We start from the raw sequence: 18092 nt of genomic DNA, 5'->3' as shown, positions 1-18092 counted from the left end.
TTAACAAGAGCTACACCAGTAGTGGGGAAGGAAGGGGGGATTGCGGCCATGTTGCAGGTGTGTAGCGTTACTCCCATCTAGGTGACTGTATACGTGACAGAGCTGCCCCCCCCCCCCCCTAACAATGGACTGCTCCATTCTGAGTGCTAGCAACGCAGGGCAGCTGAAATTGCAATAGATTTTATGCATATTATGTCTTTTCAGTCTCATTATCAAACTATGGTTTTTGCACTGAAGGAGGCCTAATTAAGTGAAGTAAATTAAATCTGTAGGAGGGAAGAAGTGCTGCTCGTTTAGCTTTTTAATTGTGCCAAAATAACAAAGGATTTTTTCCAGGTTTTTTTCTTTTCCTTTTTCAGCTCCATTCTCATATTCATACATACATATATATATCTTCTTTTTTTATGGACTCTTAAGTAGGAGACAAGAAATGGAGATTTAATTGAAGCTGCTAGACGATGGAAAGTTCCTAGCAAGTTTCCGTTCACCGCGGCGAAGCTTCATTCTTATAGACTGTGTAATTACCTTAGACTGGCACTATAATATATGTAATAATTGTTTTTCTGAGGAAATCCAATATAAGAAAACATGTTTACACTGCATAAAGTCCATTTGGTATATTGAGATGAAGATTGACCAATGGCCTCTATGTAATGTTTTATTACTGCGTCCGTTTATTTATGTACAACACACTGACCACGGTGGTTACAATTCTAGTTTTTGTAGAAGCCCCCAGCTCTGCAGTCACTTGTCGGTCTGAGGTGAATAATGGTGAATGGTCAGTGTGCATGACTGAGATGTATTCAGAATCCTACACCTACGAATACCTACAATTAGGGATATATTTACTAAAGTGCTGGTTTTTAGATATTCTCATTTATCTAGCACCTTCTAGAAGCTAAGTATAATCGTATTGGTTTCTGTGGGCGACACCTATATTACTGACCGTGGGAATTGAAAATCCCCCAGTTATGTTTCTCTGTGGTTTTGAATAGAACAGGGGCTGGATATGGAAATCTGTGTTGCTGGAGGCCGGAAGCTTTGTATCTTTGGTAGTACCGACTCCGCAGGAGCTGGTTATGTAGGCAGAACTTGGTCAGCCGGTGAAGATGCTAGGGCAGTGGTTCCCAAAAATTTTGAATCACGGCCCCCTGTAAGCATCAGAATTTTTTTCAAGGTACCCCTGGGATTTGAGATTTTTTTTTAAAATTAAGTAAATTGTGTTAATACGTCATCTTTAGGTTTAATTATGTGGAAAGGGACTGGATTCACTTCTGCTTGTAGTTTATGATTGACAGCTACCAGCAGTGGTTTTGCCTATTACAATGACCATTAATAATTTTCATTGGTCCTGGACCCCAAACCCGAGGCACCCCTGCAATCACCCCAGGGTGCCACGGCACACAGTTTGGGAACCACTGTGCTAGGGTATAGATGCTGGGACCCCAGTTTATTGGTGAAGCACAGCGGCCGAGCAGCCGTAATCCCGGGGAGGCTACTGGAGAGGTTCACCTTTGGTCCTGCTAGGAACTGTATTAAACTGCAATAACTGAGTTTTGGGGACTATGCTGGGACTTTCGGGGTGTTCAGTCAGATAATTATGATCTGTTCTAAAAGCCCTGTTAGGGATTGTGATGTTACCTAGGAGGCTGATGGTATTTTACATTTACCTTTCAACAAATGTGGAATTATCTTTCTTATCTGTGTGAGTACTATATTTAAGGGGCTTTATATCCTAAATCTAAAACACAATGTTGTGCCTATGGGTGGCCTGTTACTCAAATCTGGCCCTGAGGATGATACCTGTGTGTGGCCAGTAGACCTGCTGTGATGCCACTGGTCTCTTTCTGGCTTGAGAGGTGGACCAAGATTCATGAGTAGCCGCGCTGCAAATCCTGTAGTGATCACTGGTGAACTCATCACTGCTACAGCTCAGCAAGCCGTGATCTGGGAGTCCACTGACTGTCTGGACATTGCACGATCACGGCACCAAGGGGCAGCAAATCTCTAGGGTGCGGGGATGCACTAACATCCGCCGCCGCACATCACCGCTTACCGCATCCATAATAATCGCATATGCACTAACATCCACCACCACACATCACCGCTTACCGCATCCATAATAATCGCACCACCGCACATCACCACTTACCGCATCTATAATAATCTCATATGCACTAACATCCGCCGCCGCACATCACCGCTTACCGCATCCATAATAATCGCACCACCGCACATCACCACTTACCGCATCTATAATAATCTCATATGCACTAACATCCGCCGCCGCACATCACCGCTTACCGCATCCATAATAATCGCATATGCACTAACATCCGCCGCCGCACATCACCGCTTACCGCATCTATAGTAATCTCATATGCACTAACATCCACCACCACACATCACCGTTTACCGCATCCATAATAATCGCATATGCACTAACATCCGCCGCCGCACATCACCGCTTACCGCATCTATAGTAATCTCATATGCACTAACATCCGCCACCGCACATCACTGCTTACCGCATCCATAATAATCGCATATGCACTAACATCTGCCGCCGCACATCACCGCTTACCGCATCTATAATAATCGCATATGCACTAACATCCGCCGCCGCACATCACCGCTTACCGCATCCATAATAATCGCATATGCACTAACATCCACCACCGCACATCACCACTTACCGCATCCATAATAATCGCATATGCACTAACATCCACCACCACCACCACCACACATCACCCCTTACCGCATCCATAATAATCGCATATGCACTAACATCCACCACCACACATCACCCCTTACCGCATCCATAATAATCGCATATGCACTAACATCCGCCGCCGCACATCACCGCTTACCGCATCCATAATAATCGCATATGCACTAACATCCACCACCACACATCACCACTTACCGCATCCATAATAATCGCATATGCACTAACATCCGCCGCCGCACATCACCGCTTACCGCATCCATAATAATCGCATATGCACTAACATCCGCCGCCGCACATCACCGCTTACCGCATCCATAATAATCGCATATGCACTAACACCCGCCACCGCACATCACTGCTTACCGCATCTATAATAATCTCATATGCACTAACATCCGCCGCCGCACATCACTTCTTACCGCATCCATAATAATCAGATATGCACTAACATCCACCGCCGCACATCACCGCTTACCGCATCCATAATAATTACATATGCACTAACATCCGCCACCACACATCACCGCTTATCGCATCCATAATAATCGCATATGCACTAACATCCGCCGCCGCACATCACCGCTTACCGCATCCATAATAATCGCATATGCACTAACATCCGCCGCCGCACATCACCGCTTACTGCATCCATAATAATCGCATATGCACTAACATCCGCCGCCGCACATCACCGCTTACTGCATCCATAGTAATCACATATGCACTAACATCCGCCGCCGCACATCACCGCTTACCGCATCCATAATAATCTCATATGCACTAACATCCGCCGCCGCACATCACCGCTTACCGCATCCATAATAATCACATATGCACTAACATCCGCCACCACACATCACCGCTTACCGCATCCATAATAATCGCATATGCACTAACATCTGACGCCGCACATCACCGCTTACCTCATCCATAATAATCGCATATGCACTAACATCTGACACCGCACATCACCGCTTACCTCATCCATAATAATCGCATCTGCACTAAGATATGCGATTATAAACACAAAGGGCAGCTCTTGCAGTAACAGCTGTCCTTTGCAAAGCGTCTCCGGTGCTGGACTTCTGGGTCTGAGTAGGGATGGTCATCAACCATCAGTGATTTTAATCGATGGTTTATGGCCGATGTCGAATACTTTTGCCATCGATGGGAGAGAACCAGATTATTTCCGTCCATCGATGGAAAAGCAAAACCAATGTTTTTTTTGCGGGGGCAAAACCCCAGAATCGTGTTTTAATTGTCCCACCAGCCAATCAGTGAACAAATTGGGTGACCATCAATAGGTAAACATATCGGTGGGCATCAATTGCATGCTTTTACACCATCGATGGCCAGTTGCATTTATTGCCGTCGATGGCAATGGCTACGATGGCCATTCCTAGGTCTGTGACCTGGGAATCCCCCTGCGCATGCTCAGAGTGACCATGCCGGCCGCGGGGCAGGCTGCAGTGGGAGGGATCCGTCACAGAGATACAAACACCGCGCCGACTCTACCACCATTAAGCAGTACTTCCAAGCTGCCTGTAACATACTGGTGCAGGATCAGCACATCTCTATACGGGTTTAGGGAGAAGGCAAGAGGCTCATGGAACAGAGACAAAAACAATGGTCCTGTATTCATCGTAATCCTTGTAAGCTGACTTGGTGACAGCTTTGTAAAACCTGACTGTAGCCTTATAATTATACATTCATGTCTTAACATTTACATTAGTAAAATTCTAAGGAAATAATCGCAGCAATTTGGCTTTATTGGCAATATCAAAGCTAAAAACTAACGGGAAACAAAACATCAAGGACCAAATGTATATTTGTGATTAATGCCATACACTGGCAGACAATGCAAGCTATTTCATGAAAGGCGGAGGTGCCAATCACTGCTGTCACAATGATGGCACCTGAGGAAGGGCACACGTGGCGTGCGTTCTGGATTTATTTATAGCTGTTAAGTCTTTAAGTCTATTCCGCTCCCTGCTCTGGCTCTAACATCCTGCTAATATTCCTCCGCACCCTGATCTGGCTCTAACATCCTGCTCATATTCCTCCGCTCCCTGCACTGGCTCTAACATCCTGCTAATATTCCTCCGCACCCTGATCTGGCTCTAACATCCTGCTCATATTCCTCCGCTCCCTGCGCTGGCTCTAACATCCTGCTAATATTCCTCCGCTCCCTGCGCTGGCTCTAACATCCTGCTAATATTCCTCCGCACCCTGATCTGGCTCTAACATCCTGCTCATATTCCTCCGCTCCCTGCGCTGGCTCTAACATCCTGCTAATATTCCTCCGCTCCCTGCACTGGCTCTAACATCCTGCTAATATTCTTCCGCTCTCTGCACTGGCTCTAACATCCTGCTAATATTCCTTATTGTGTAAGTCAGAGTACACCGGCCTCATCCTCACCGGGAACTACTGTACCTCCGCTCCCTGCGCTGGCTCCATCATCTTGGTAATATTCCTTATTGTGTGAGTCAGAGCACACCAGCCTCATCCACACTAGGCACTACTGTACCTCCGATCCCTGCGCTGGCCCTAACATCCTGCTAATATTCCTTATTGTGTGAGTCAGAGCACACCAGCCTCATCCTCACCGGGAACTACTGTACCTCCGCTCCCTGCGCTGGCTCTAACATCCTGATAATATTCCTTATTGTGTGAGTCAGAGCACACCGGCCTCATCCTCACCGGGAACTACTGTACCTCCGCTCCCTGCTCTGGCTCTAACATCCTGATAATATTCCTTATTGTGTGAGTCAGAGCACACCGGCCTCATCCTCACCGGGAACTACTCTACCTCCGCTCCCTGCGCTGGCTCTAACATCCTGATAATATTCCTTATTGTGTGAGTCAGAGCACACCGGCCTCATCCTCACCGGGAACTACTGTACCTCCGCTCCCTGCGCTGGCTCTAACATCCTGCTAATATTCCTTATTGTGTGAGTCAGAGCACACCGGCCTCATCCTCGCCGGGAACTACTGTACCTCCGCTCCCTGCGCTGGCTCTAACATCCTCTAACATCCTGCTAATATTCCTTATTGTGTGAGTCAGAGTACACCGGTCTCATCCTCACCGGGAACTACTGTACCTCCGCTCCCTGCGCTGGCTCTAACATCCTGGTAATATTCCTTATTGTGTGAGTCAGAGCACACCGGCCTCATCCTCACCGGGAACTACTGTACCTCCGCTCCCTGCGCTGGCTCTAACATCCTAGTAATATTCCTTATTGTGTGAGTCAGAGCACACCGGCCTCATCCTCACCGGGAACTACTGTACCTCCGCTCCCTGCGCTGGCTATAACATCCTGGTAATATTCCTTATTGTGTGAGTCAGAGCACACCGGCCTCATCCTCACCGGGAACTACTGTACCTCCGCTCCCTGCGCTGGCTCTAACATCCTGGTAATATTTATTATTGTGTGAGTCAGAGCACACCGGCCTCATCCTCACCGGGAACTACTGTACCTCCGCTCCCTGCGCTGGCTCTAACATCCTGATAATATTCCTTATTGTGTGAGTCAGAGCACACCGGCCTCATCCTCACCGGGAACTACTGTACCTCCGCTCCCTGCGCTGGCTCCAACATCCTGGTAATATTCCTTATTGTGTGAGTCAGAGCACACCGGCCTCATCCTCACCGGGAACTACTGTACCTCTGCTCCCTGCGCTGGCTCTAACATCCTGATAATATTCCTTATTGTGTAAGTCAGAGCACACCGGCCTCATCCTCACCGGGAACTACTGTACCTCCGCTCCCTGCGCTGGCTCTAACATCCTGGTAATATTCCTTATTGTGTGTCAGAGCACACCGGCCTCATCCTCACCGGGAACTACTGTACCTCCGCTCCCTGCGCTGGCTCTAACATCCTGGTAATATTCCTTATTGTGTGTCAGAGCACACCGGCCTCATCCTCACCGGGAACTACTGTACCTCCGCTCCCTGCGCTGGCTCTAACATCCTGGTAATATTCCTTATTGTGTGTCAGAGCACACCGGCCTCATCCTCACCGGGAACTACTGTACCTCCGCTCCCTGCGCTGGCTCTAACATCCTGGTAATATTCCTTATTGTGTGAGTCAGAGCACACCGGCCTCATCCTCACCGGGAACTACTGTACCTCCGCTCCCTGCGCTGGCTCTAACATCCTGGTAATATTCCTTATTGTGTGAGCCAGAGCACACCGGCCTCATCCTCACCGGGAACTACTGTACCTCCGCTCCCTGCGCTGGCTCTAACATCCTGGTAATATTTATTATTGTGTAAGTCAGAGCACACCGGCCTCATCCTCACGGGAACTACTGTACCTCCGCTCCCTGCGCTGGCTCCAACATCCTGGTAATATTCCTTATTGTGTAAGTCAGAGCACACCGGCCTCATCCTCACCGGGAACTACTGTACCTCCGCTCCCTGCGCTGGCTCTAACATCCTGGTAATATTCCTTATTGTGTAAGTCAGAGCACACCGGCCTCATCCTCACCGGGAACTACTGTACCTCCGCTCCCTGCGCTGGCTCTAACATCCTGATAATATTCCTTATTGTGTGAGTCAGAGCACACCGGCCTCATCCTCACCGGGAACTACTGTACCTCCGCTCCCTGCGCTGGCTCTAACATCCTGATAATATTCCTTATTGTGTGAGTCAGAGCACACCGGCCTCATCCTCACCGGGAACTACTGTACCTCCGCTCCCTGCTCTGGCTCTAACATCCTGATAATATTCCTTATTGTGTGAGTCAGAGCACACCGGCCTCATCCTCACCGGGAACTACTCTACCTCCGCTCCCTGCGCTGGCTCTAACATCCTGATAATATTCCTTATTGTGTGAGTCAGAGCACACCGGCCTCATCCTCACCGGGAACTACTGTACCTCCGCTCCCTGCGCTGGCTCCAACATCCTGCTAATATTCCTTATTGTGTGAGTCAGAGCACACCGGCCTCATCCTCACCGGGAACTACTGTACCTCCGCTCCCTGCTCTGGCTCTAACATCCTGCTAATATTCCTTATTGTGTGAGTCAGAGCACACCGGCCTCATCCTCACCGGGAACTACTGTACCTCCGCTCCCTGCTCTGGCTCTAACATCCTGGTAATATTCCTTATTGTGTAAGTCAGAGCACACCGGCCTCATCCTCACCGGGAACTACTGTACCTCCGCTCCCTGCGCTGGCTCCAACATCCTGGTAATATTCCTTATTGTGTGAGTCAGAGCACACCGGCCTCATCCTCACCGGGAACTACTGTACCTCCGCTCCCTGCGCTGGCTCCAGCATCCTGGTAATATTCCTTATTGTGTAAGTCAGAGCACACCGGCCTCATCCTCACCGGGAACTACTGTACCTCCACTCCCTGCGCTGGCTCCAGCATCCTGATAATATTCCTTATTGTGTAAGTCAGAGCACACCGGCCTCATCCTCACCGGGAACTACTGTACCTCCGCTCCCTGCGCTGGCTCCAACATCCTGGTAATATTCCTTATTGTGTAAGTCAGAGCACACCGGCCTCATCCTCACCGGGAACTACTGTACCTCCGCTCCCTGCGCTGGCTCCAACATCCTGGTAATATTCCTTATTGTGTGAGTCAGAGCACACCGGCCTCATCCTCACCGGGAACTACCGTACCTCCGCTCCCTGCGCTGGCTCTAACATCCTGATAATATTCCTTATTGTGTGAGTCAGAGCACACCGGCCTCATCCTCACCGGGAACTACCGTACCTCCGCTCCCTGCGCTGGCTCCAACATCCTGGTAATATTCCTTATTGTGTAAGTCAGAGCACACCGGCCTCATCCTCACCGGGAACTACCGTACCTCCGCTCCCTGCGCTGGCTCTAACATCCTGATAATATTCCTTATTGTGTAAGTCAGAGCACACCGGCCTCATCCTCACCGGGAACTACCGTACCTCCGCTCCCTGCGCTGGAGCTAACATCCTGGTAATATTCCTTATTGTGTAAGTCAGAGCACACCGGCCTCATCCTCACCGGGAACTACTGTACCTCCGCTCCCTGCTCTGGCTCTAACATCCTGATAATATTCCTTATTGTGTGAGTCAGAGCACACCGGCCTCATCCTCACTGGGAACTACTGTACCTCCGCTCCCTGCGCTGGCTCTAACATCCTGGTAATATTCCTTATTGTGTGAGCCAGAGCACACAGGCCTCATCCTCACCGGGAACTACTGTACCTCCGCTCCCTGCGCTGGCTCTAACATCCTGGTAATATTCCTTATTGTGTAAGTCAGAGCACACCGGCCTCATCCTCACCGGGAACTACTGTACCTCCGCTCCCTGCGCTGGCTCCAACATCCTGGTAATATTCCTTATTGTGTGAGTCAGAGCACACCGGCCTCATCCTCACCGGGAACTACTGTACCTCCGCTCCCTGCGCTGGCTCTAACATCCTGATAATATTCCTTATTGTGTAAGTCAGAGCACACCGGCCTCATCCTCACCGGGAACTACTGTACCTCCGCTCCCTGCGCTGGCTCCAACATCCTGGTAATATTCCTTATTGTGTAAGTCAGAGCACACCAGCCTCATCCTCACCGGGAACTACTGTACCTCCGCTCCCTGCGCTGGCTCTAACATCCTGATAATATTCCTTATTGTGTAAGTCAGAGCACACCGGCCTCATCCTCACTGGGAACTACTGTACCTCCGCTCCCTGCGCTTGCTCTAACATCCTGGTAATATTCCTTATTGTGTAAGTCAGAGCACACCGGCCTCATCCTCACCGGGAACTACTGTACCTCCGCTCCCTGCTCTGGCTCTAACATCCTGATAATATTCCTTATTGTGTGAGTCAGAGCACACCGGCCTCATCCTCACTGGGAACTACTGTACCTCCGCTCCCTGTGCTGGCTCTAACATCCTGATAATATTCCTTATTGTGTGAGTCAGAGCACACCGGCCTCATCCTCACCGGGAACTACTGTACCTCCGCTCCCTGCGCTGGCTCTAACATCCTGGTAATATTCCTTATTGTGTGTGCCAGAGCACACTGGCCTCATCCTCACCGGGAACTACTGTACCTCCGCTCCCTGCGCTGGCTCTAACATCCTGGTAATATTCCTTATTGTGTGAGTCAGAGCACACCGGCCTCATCCTCACCGGGAACTACTGTACGTCCGCTCCCTGCGCTGGCTCTAACATCCTGGTAATATTCCTTATTGTGTGAGTCAGAGCACACCGGCCTCATCCTCACCGGGAACTACTGTACCTCCGCTCCCTGCGCTGGCTCTACCAATCTGTTTTCTTACCAATAGGTGGCATGTTGGCCGCTTAGAAAAGCATTGGCATGCTGGTGTTGTTGATTAAAGACCACCTGATTAAAGACCACCTGCACATTTTATAGTATGCATGCTAGTAAGGGGGTTCTCTGCAAATATTATTTTCTTTATGGGGCAGTATTGCAGTGGGGAGGGGGTATTGGGGACAATATTAGCCCCACCACACCACACCTCTGATTTTGTAAACCATTTGGTTCACTGTGACTGTATCCACCAATTCAGTCCAGCACAGCAGGAAAATAGGGAGTGTGCGATTAATTGTGTCATTTCATGTCCATGCCGGTGGCGGAATTAGTGGGTGGTGAGCCCAGGTGCAAAAATATAACTTGGATCCCCTTTTCTCCACCCCAATCCAAGTTCACAATATGCAACTCGGCAATGGGTGACGGTGAGAGGCAGTGGGTGGCAGTGGGTGACAGTGAGAGGCAGTGGGTGACAGTGAGAGGCAGTGGGAGGTAGAGTTTTACTAGGAAAAACAGGGGTTGATAACAAGAGGGTGACTGGGGAAGCAGTCTTGGGTATGGATCACAGAATAGACGGATATTAGATCGATGGTCATAAAGGTAGACAGGGTCATTAGGTCGACACAAGCATTAGGGCGGCATGGGGAAGGTCGACAGTCAAAAGGTCGACATGGGGTTTTTCACCCAAATGTTAAAACAGTCGACATGGACACTAAAAAAGTGCACCGCATCCTCTCGCCATGCTTTTGGCACATCGCCATGCATGGCGACCTAATAGTGTCAACCTAGTGACCGTATTTAGGGGCCCTGTGCATGGCACCTGCTGCACAAACTGTAGGTCCACCTCTGGTCCCTGCTAGTCCAGTCCTTAGTTGTCCTGTAGATGGGTCCAGTCCTTCCCATTGTTGAACTAATGCTGATGTTGACCTTCTGACCTTGTCGACCTATTTCAGGTGTCGACCTTGAGTGGTTGACCTGATGCATGTTGACCATTAGTATGGTCCTAATGACCATCTCCCCTTGAACCACTTGTAGAGTTTCTGTGTATTTTCCGAGCGGAGCGTAATCCGGTGCCGCTCACATGTATTATTACAGCACCTGCTCCGGTAAATGCGCCTCTGTGCCTTGAACGCTGCCTGAGCTCCTCACCCTGCTAGCAGGCTGAATGTGGGTAATCTCACTGGAGTGTCAGCTTGATGGGACCCTTTCATAGCGGCTGTGCCCCCTTCTTTCCTCACAGCGCCTCTGCTGCCTTTTAGCTGAAGACATCTGTCACAGCAAAGAAAATATAAAAAATACGCCTGCTGTGAGTCTGAAATGGGAGTCCTATATGGAACGGGGAAAAATATGTTGACAAATAACAATAAGCCTTTTTTTTTTTTTTTTATGATGATCACTTAATCACATTTCCCAGAATCCCTTTCTGATTCCTCTACACAGTAAAAAGCTGGCTACCTCGCTTCAAAGACAAAGCATTAGAGATGTCACTGAAAGCAAGACACAAACCTGCTCTTCTATTCCAGCTGTTCTCTCGCCACATTCACAAGTGGGTCCACCTCTGTTTAGGCTTGCCGGAAGGAACGAGCGCTTTTTCTACCGTGCTCCTGTGACTACCGTGCTCCCAGTGTCCAGGCATCAGGTTGTGTTTGAGAATTATTCTAGTCGGTCTTACTAATAATGGCCGGACTTGTTCTCGATCCTGCTTGTTCTGCTAGTGACCCAGAAATGGGGCCTGTCCTTTCAAGTCTCTGCCATAACTGTTTGGCAACTTATTCCTGTCTTGCCCTTCTTCATGGTTCTCTACTGTCAGTCAGTTAAGGCCTGTTCTTGAGCTGCCTACTGTGGTTTTCCCATGGCAATGTCTTGTCATTATTACCGTGCCATGGATTTAGCCATCGCCCATTACCGACAGTGTGGTGCGTCAGATCTACAACAATTATCTTACTGTATGTTTTGCTGAGCCACAAACCCTGCAGTCGTTCTTATGCTTCCCTGAGGGTTGTACTTCATCATGTGATTGCAGAAGACTTACCTTGTCCTACCTACTTGTGGAATCCACAGACAACCTTCCAGCTCTGCCCACTCATTCTTCCAGATTAAAGCAGATGGATGGGAATGTTTTGGTACTAGAAACTGGCATAATGAGTATCTTGTCATAAACTTGCATTTTTGTGAACTTCTGTATTGTGTTGTCATTGTCTACTTGGATAATATTACTATGTTCTGTTCATCAGCAGATGCAAGAGGCAATGCCTTTAAAAGATAAGATACCACAATGCATGGCCTGTGTAAACCCTTTCGTAAACTCCAGGACATCCCCAATTATCATTACCTCTGTCTCTCTCCCCCCCCCCTCTCTCTCCTGGAGTTTTAGAATCCTATTCTGTGGTCCATCAAGTTATCAGGGAACTTCCTTGTGGTTTGTGTGGCCTTCACTCTGGCCCCTGCTAGATTTTCTATCAGTGGAGAACTATCTGATTCGTTTTCCATCTCTAAAGGATGTCCAATTTCCCTTTAATCTTTGTCCTGATAATTGAGCTTCTAGACTCTATTGTACAGCTTAATCCTAGCATCCAGGGTGTGTAGGTCCTGCACATCTTCTCTAATTGCCTTTTTTTGCTTACAACATTCTGTTCCCACTTACTCATATTAAAATCTCTTTGCCAAATCTTTACAAGCTACTGGATGGCTATGGTGCACTTTCCAGGTAAAAGATCATTTACGACATTGAAGGCCAAGCTTCATGTACTTCCGCAGAACACCGAATCCTCTAAATCCTTCTATCACTTTGGAAATACATAACACTTAAATACCTTGTGGTTTTCCTGTCTTCTCACTATCACTAAATTTACCAGGAAAACTTCTCACCTCTAAAGAGCATTATCCACTTATTTGGAAGGCAAAACCCCAGATATCATCCACCCTCCTCTCAAAAAGCCCACATCCAAGAACAGTAGGGGTCTTCTAGATTTCAACTTGGGCCTTCAAAAGCCCTGTATGACATGGACAAATCTGAACCTACAATTTCACATGGATTTTAGTGTGAGCTTTGGCTTTCTCTTTCAGGTCTACAATCAAAAGTCCCTGCCCAATCCCTCAGCCTGTTCAATCCCTACCAGATACAGCACTTACAACACTCTATGCCACATGACTCACTTTTTCATACCCTCCTCCCTTTTGAACACCTTTTGTAGGTTCCACCCAGTGTCCGAAGGACACATTTCCTTTATAGATCCTGCACTTCTTCATCATTGCCCTCACAATTACTCTTGAGAGGTGGACCTCACCCACCAAGCAAGGAAGCTTGCGATGACATGAGAGAAGCTACTGCCAAATCCTATATTTCCAAACCATTAAAGAAAACATCCTACAAATTCTACTATTGCTGGAGCTATACACCGGTAAAGTTCTCACAAATGTTTCCTTCTGCCCCACCACTTTGCTGGTGAAACTGTCAACTCCAAGGTTTTTTGGACCTCGGTCCATACCCTTATAAATAACTTGAGGTTCCAATCCCACAGGATCCTTGAATCTTCTCTTACCTTCCCTCTGACCTTTCCTAGCTCTCTATGAAGCTGTTGTCCCACATTCTAGCAGCTGCCAAAAAAATTGAAAGCTCACAATTAGAAACACCTTCTCCTGCCATCCATCTTTGCCTTAAAATTCAAAATGCTAATTTGGCAAATTGCGTTGATGGAAAATATCACTCTCATATCGCCACAATGAAGACCAAGTGTGGGCTCCGTAGCTCTCCTATGAAAGCATCATCACCCTTCGACCCCTATATCTACCTCCTCCATGTTTGACGTGTGCCCAAATGAAAAGGAGACTTTACCGGTAGCGGCCTTGTATCTAATCGCAGTGGGTTAATGTGTTTGCCAACAGTTGGCGTGGCGTTTTTCCCAGTTGCACATGTGTTGGTAACAGCTTTGCCTCAGTTTCTTTATTTCTGGTGCGTGATGGATTCCTCCAGATCAGCGCATTTATCGCAGGATGAAAGCCGTGTACGGAGAGTAGTGTCTCGCATTTGGGAATAAGATCGTCCACAGCCAAAAACATGGCAGGGTTGGTGACAACACGCACTTGCCTGGGCCGTGGCAAGTCCTTGATGCTTTTGCGTCCCGCCTCATAACGCGGACACCACCGGAATATGGTGCACTGTGTGATACGCTGCTCTACGTACACCGCATCCTGCAATATATTTCTGAAGCATTTTTGCCTCCTGCGCAAAGAAATGGGATAACCGCTCTTTGTGCTGATCGGGAGGAACCCGTCATGCATCCGACCGTGCAAAAGAACTTTCCAGGAATGAAGAAACTGAGGTGAAGCCATTCACTACACATGTGAAACTGGGAAAAACGCCACGCCAACTATCGGCAAACACATTAACCCACTGCGATTAGATACATCACCGCTACAGAAAACTGTTTTTTATTCGGGCACCCCTTATGCATTCCTAGGTGCATTTATATATTCAGCCGGCCACTACTCATGAGCTCTTTAAGGACTTTTAAAAGAAAAACCCTTTTATGTAAAAAATGTGGTTTGACAAATATTTTTGTGCTTTCCCTTGCAAAGTTGAAGAATATCCCTCATTTTAAAAGTGTGATTCAGCATCCATTAAACACGCTGTAACATCGGCTAGTGCATTATAACCATCCAGTGTTCCAGCAATTACTACTTATTGTAGCTTCTTGCCATCGTACAAGTTGCTGCCTATAAATCTAGTTGTCACACTGCCCAGTCTCTGTTTCTTGCCAGTTTATCTTAACACGGGGTGTCAGGGGACTTCTGAAGGAGTAATTTGTAGACACTGAAAATGGGAAGGTCTTCACCTACGCACCCTGGAAGCCAGTTTTGCGGCTGGCTTAGCACAAGAGGTCTTGTGACAACAACCGTCTTTAATAAGCTCTCAAGATGTCAAGCAGGTCAAAGACAAATAGAAATCTCTGTTGGATACTCTAGGAGCACAAAATTAAACAATGTCTTTATCTCCGTGGACTTCAGCCACACAATGGAGGAGAAGGAAGGAAAATAATGATATTTGAACCTATATTTTAGATAGGCCTTATATTTATCATCGTAACTAATGGCTTTGGCTTGAAATATTTTGTCATTAAAACAATATATGGTTTGTCACTATTGCTAGTTAAATATAATGTATTATTAAATTAAATAATTAATTGTATTGATAATTGGACCCAATGGATTTGCTTTATATCACTGATAAATGATTTCCTTCCCAGGCTGATGCTACTGTACCTCAATACACTTCAAAAAGTCCTGGGTTGATAGCGTCAATAGTCCTCCATAACCACCGACACGACACTGTGGAATGCTCTCCTGGCAAACACAGACTGTTTTATTTGCACCATGCACCTGGCTTTGGGCCCCAAAAGGAAGCCGCCATGACGCTGTGGACATGACGTGCAGCAAAGGCGACGCCATAATGTTATTTGTTATCTTACTGATATACTCATATCGTCATATCAAATCTTATTATGACGATAATGTCTCAATTCCATTTTTGGCCAGAGTTGTCTTTTGTCTTGACCCTGTTACAGCATCTTAAGTTTTGAAACGTAAATAGATTTAATTATAATGTCTTAGATGATAAATTGGTAATAAAAAGACAATGAGGATATTCAATTCGGGAATCCGACTGTTGGAACGTCACAAAAGTCAGAATCCCGGGCAGTTTCCATTTCTTCCAACTGTAACTCGACAGACGGAGTTTAATGTTCCGTCTGTCGAGTTCGGAAAAATCTGTGGTTCGTGGTGGAGGAATTTAGAGTTAGACTGTTGGGTGGGGGATTATGTTTAGGCATCGGCGTGCAGGGGTAAGGGTTATGAAATCACGGTGTGGGGGGGGGGGGGGGTGTTAGGGTCAGACTGCGGGGGGGGGGGGGGTATGGTTAGACCACTAGCTTTGAAAAGTGATAGAATGGAGATTGATAAACAACCAGAAAATCAGCTCCCAACTGTGATTTTTAAACCCAGCCTTTGACATGACATGTAGGAGCCAATTGGCTGGCTGTTAATCACTCTCCATTTGATCACGTTTCAAAGCTTGATACATCTGCCCATTTTGTGATGTTGGTGGCTTCGAATCACCAGCAAAAAAAAGGTCTGGATGCCGGAAACTTGCGCCCAACTCTTCAGGATGAATCGCCCCCTCGGTATGAAGACAGAGTTAAAAAGGGACCAACTCTTAGATGTACCTTTTTGGACATTCCCATTTACTGCTGTAGAACTTTCCCATCACCCTTTTCTGTTGGCTTAGCTTCTGACGCGGCGAATGAAAGGCCGCAGTGTCTGAAGAAATGCTAAGATACTGGCAAGCGCCGGTTTACAGTCACTTTCCAGCTAATATTGGCTCAGTGTACAGAACCTTTCCAACTTAGGTTGTTTTGTGTCCAACATAGTTTAACATTGTTCTGACAGCCAGAGAATGAAGCTGTCATTGTAGTCGGCTCCCATCCAAGCACATGGACATTTAGCTAAATGAGCAGTTATCCTCAGGAGAGAGATCCTCTCAGCTTTGTTGCTTGTTATATAGCTCTCAATCACACCGTGAGCCACCAGCCTTCAAATCATTCCTGTTTTTAAATAGTATTATTTCCTAACAGCTTATGCTTGGGAGAAAGTGAGAGTGAAGTAGGGGGAAGCAAGGGAGGGTGAGGCAAGGAGGGGGGTACAAAGAGAACTGTTATTTAAAGGCCCTTCTCCTCCGTGCCTCTTCTACTTCTCCTCGACTTTAATTACAGCCTTTCTGCGGGAGTCCAGTGGGCTAGAGACGGGGAAGCGATCAGTTTCTGAAACCTGTCATTTCATCCTCTTCAAAAAAGAGGAATCTGCACATTTTCACCACAAGGTGCGGAGTGGTCTGTCTTTGCCCCCAGCAGGGAAGTAATGACAGATACACTTTGCTGCAAGCTGCGAGTGAATGAGGTCCGACTGCAGTTCTTCTGTCACGGGCCTCATTAATGGTGTCATTTTGAAAGCAAATTGGGCTTCAAGTAACCTTTTTTTTTCTTTTCTTTTTTTCTCCCCCCCCCCTCCCCCAACGCCCCCATCCCTTCTTTCTCTCTCTCTTGCTCTCTCTCGCTCTCTCTCTCTCAGGTATCTATGAGACCCCAGCTGGGACCATATTATACCATGCTCACTTGGACATCGAGACGTTCACTATGGACAGAGAAGTGCGGAAAATAAAGCAATGGATGTCGCTGAGGTTCTCCGAACAGGTATACAATGGTATGTGGTCCTGCATTCTCAGGTGTTTCCTGTATCGCCGGCTGTCTTATTGAAAGCACGGCTCTCGTTTCAGGCGTAGATATACTAAGCCTTGAAAAGTGATAAAATGGGGAGTGATAAAACACCATCCAATCAGCACTTAACTGTCATATTTCAAACCCAGCTTGTGACATGGAAGAAAGGAGCTGATTGGCTGGTCATTTATCACTCTCCATTTTATCATTTTTCAAGCTTAGTACATCTGGCCCCTCATGTATCTGTTCCTTTTCCCCTTTAGACTGCTGCAATTAACATTAATGCTGGGATCTTTCCTGGCGGAGATTCTATAGAGGAGACAGGAGCGCCATGTGCTATCGGTGGCATTCATTTCATCAGCGTCACCCTCCTTTGCTCAATGCCACGAGGGCTAGGTCATGATGGGGCAAATCTGGGCACACTCCCTCTAAATTGTAATGTTCTGGAGAATAGATCAGTATGGATCGGGTATCTGATCGGTTGCTATGGGTTACAGAAATGGTTCCCAAACTTTTGGGAATCCCGGTGCCCTAGAGTGTCAGAATTTTATTCAAGGTACCCCTAGGCCAAAAGTTTCTTATTGAAAAATGTGGATTTTTTTTAATGTAATGTAATGTTAAGGTTTCATTTTGTGGTAAGGTGCATAATCTGCTCCTGTTACATAGTTAATGATTGCAAACCACCAGCACTGGCTTTTCCTATTACATTGACCATAAATCATTTGAATTGGTCCGCCCTGAGGCTCCCCTGCACGTGTGTCAAGTCACCCCGGGGGGCCACGGCACAGGGGTAGATGTATGAAGCAGTGATAAGGGATGAGCCAGA

General features: G+C 47.4%; 1 protein-coding gene across 2 annotated transcripts in view; it reads left to right on the top strand.

The window, feature by feature from the left end:
- ASS1 (argininosuccinate synthase 1) overlaps positions 1-18092 on the top strand; it is a 103908-nt gene that overhangs the window by 74509 nt on the left and 11307 nt on the right. For both annotated transcript variants that reach the window (XM_083160882.1, XM_083160883.1), the window contains one exon: positions 17121-17252. In XM_083160882.1, coding sequence (XP_083017008.1) covers positions 17121-17252 — 132 coding nt within the window. The remainder of the gene's footprint in view (positions 1-17120; positions 17253-18092) is intronic.

This window comes from Crinia signifera, chromosome 9, assembly GCF_055691185.1.
Source record: "Crinia signifera chromosome 9, ASM5569118v1, whole genome shotgun sequence".
In the NCBI taxonomy this organism is placed as follows: domain Eukaryota; kingdom Metazoa; phylum Chordata; class Amphibia; order Anura; family Myobatrachidae; genus Crinia; species Crinia signifera.
The sequence above is the reverse complement of the archived record's forward strand: the minus strand, read 5'-3'. Positions and strand labels throughout refer to the sequence as shown.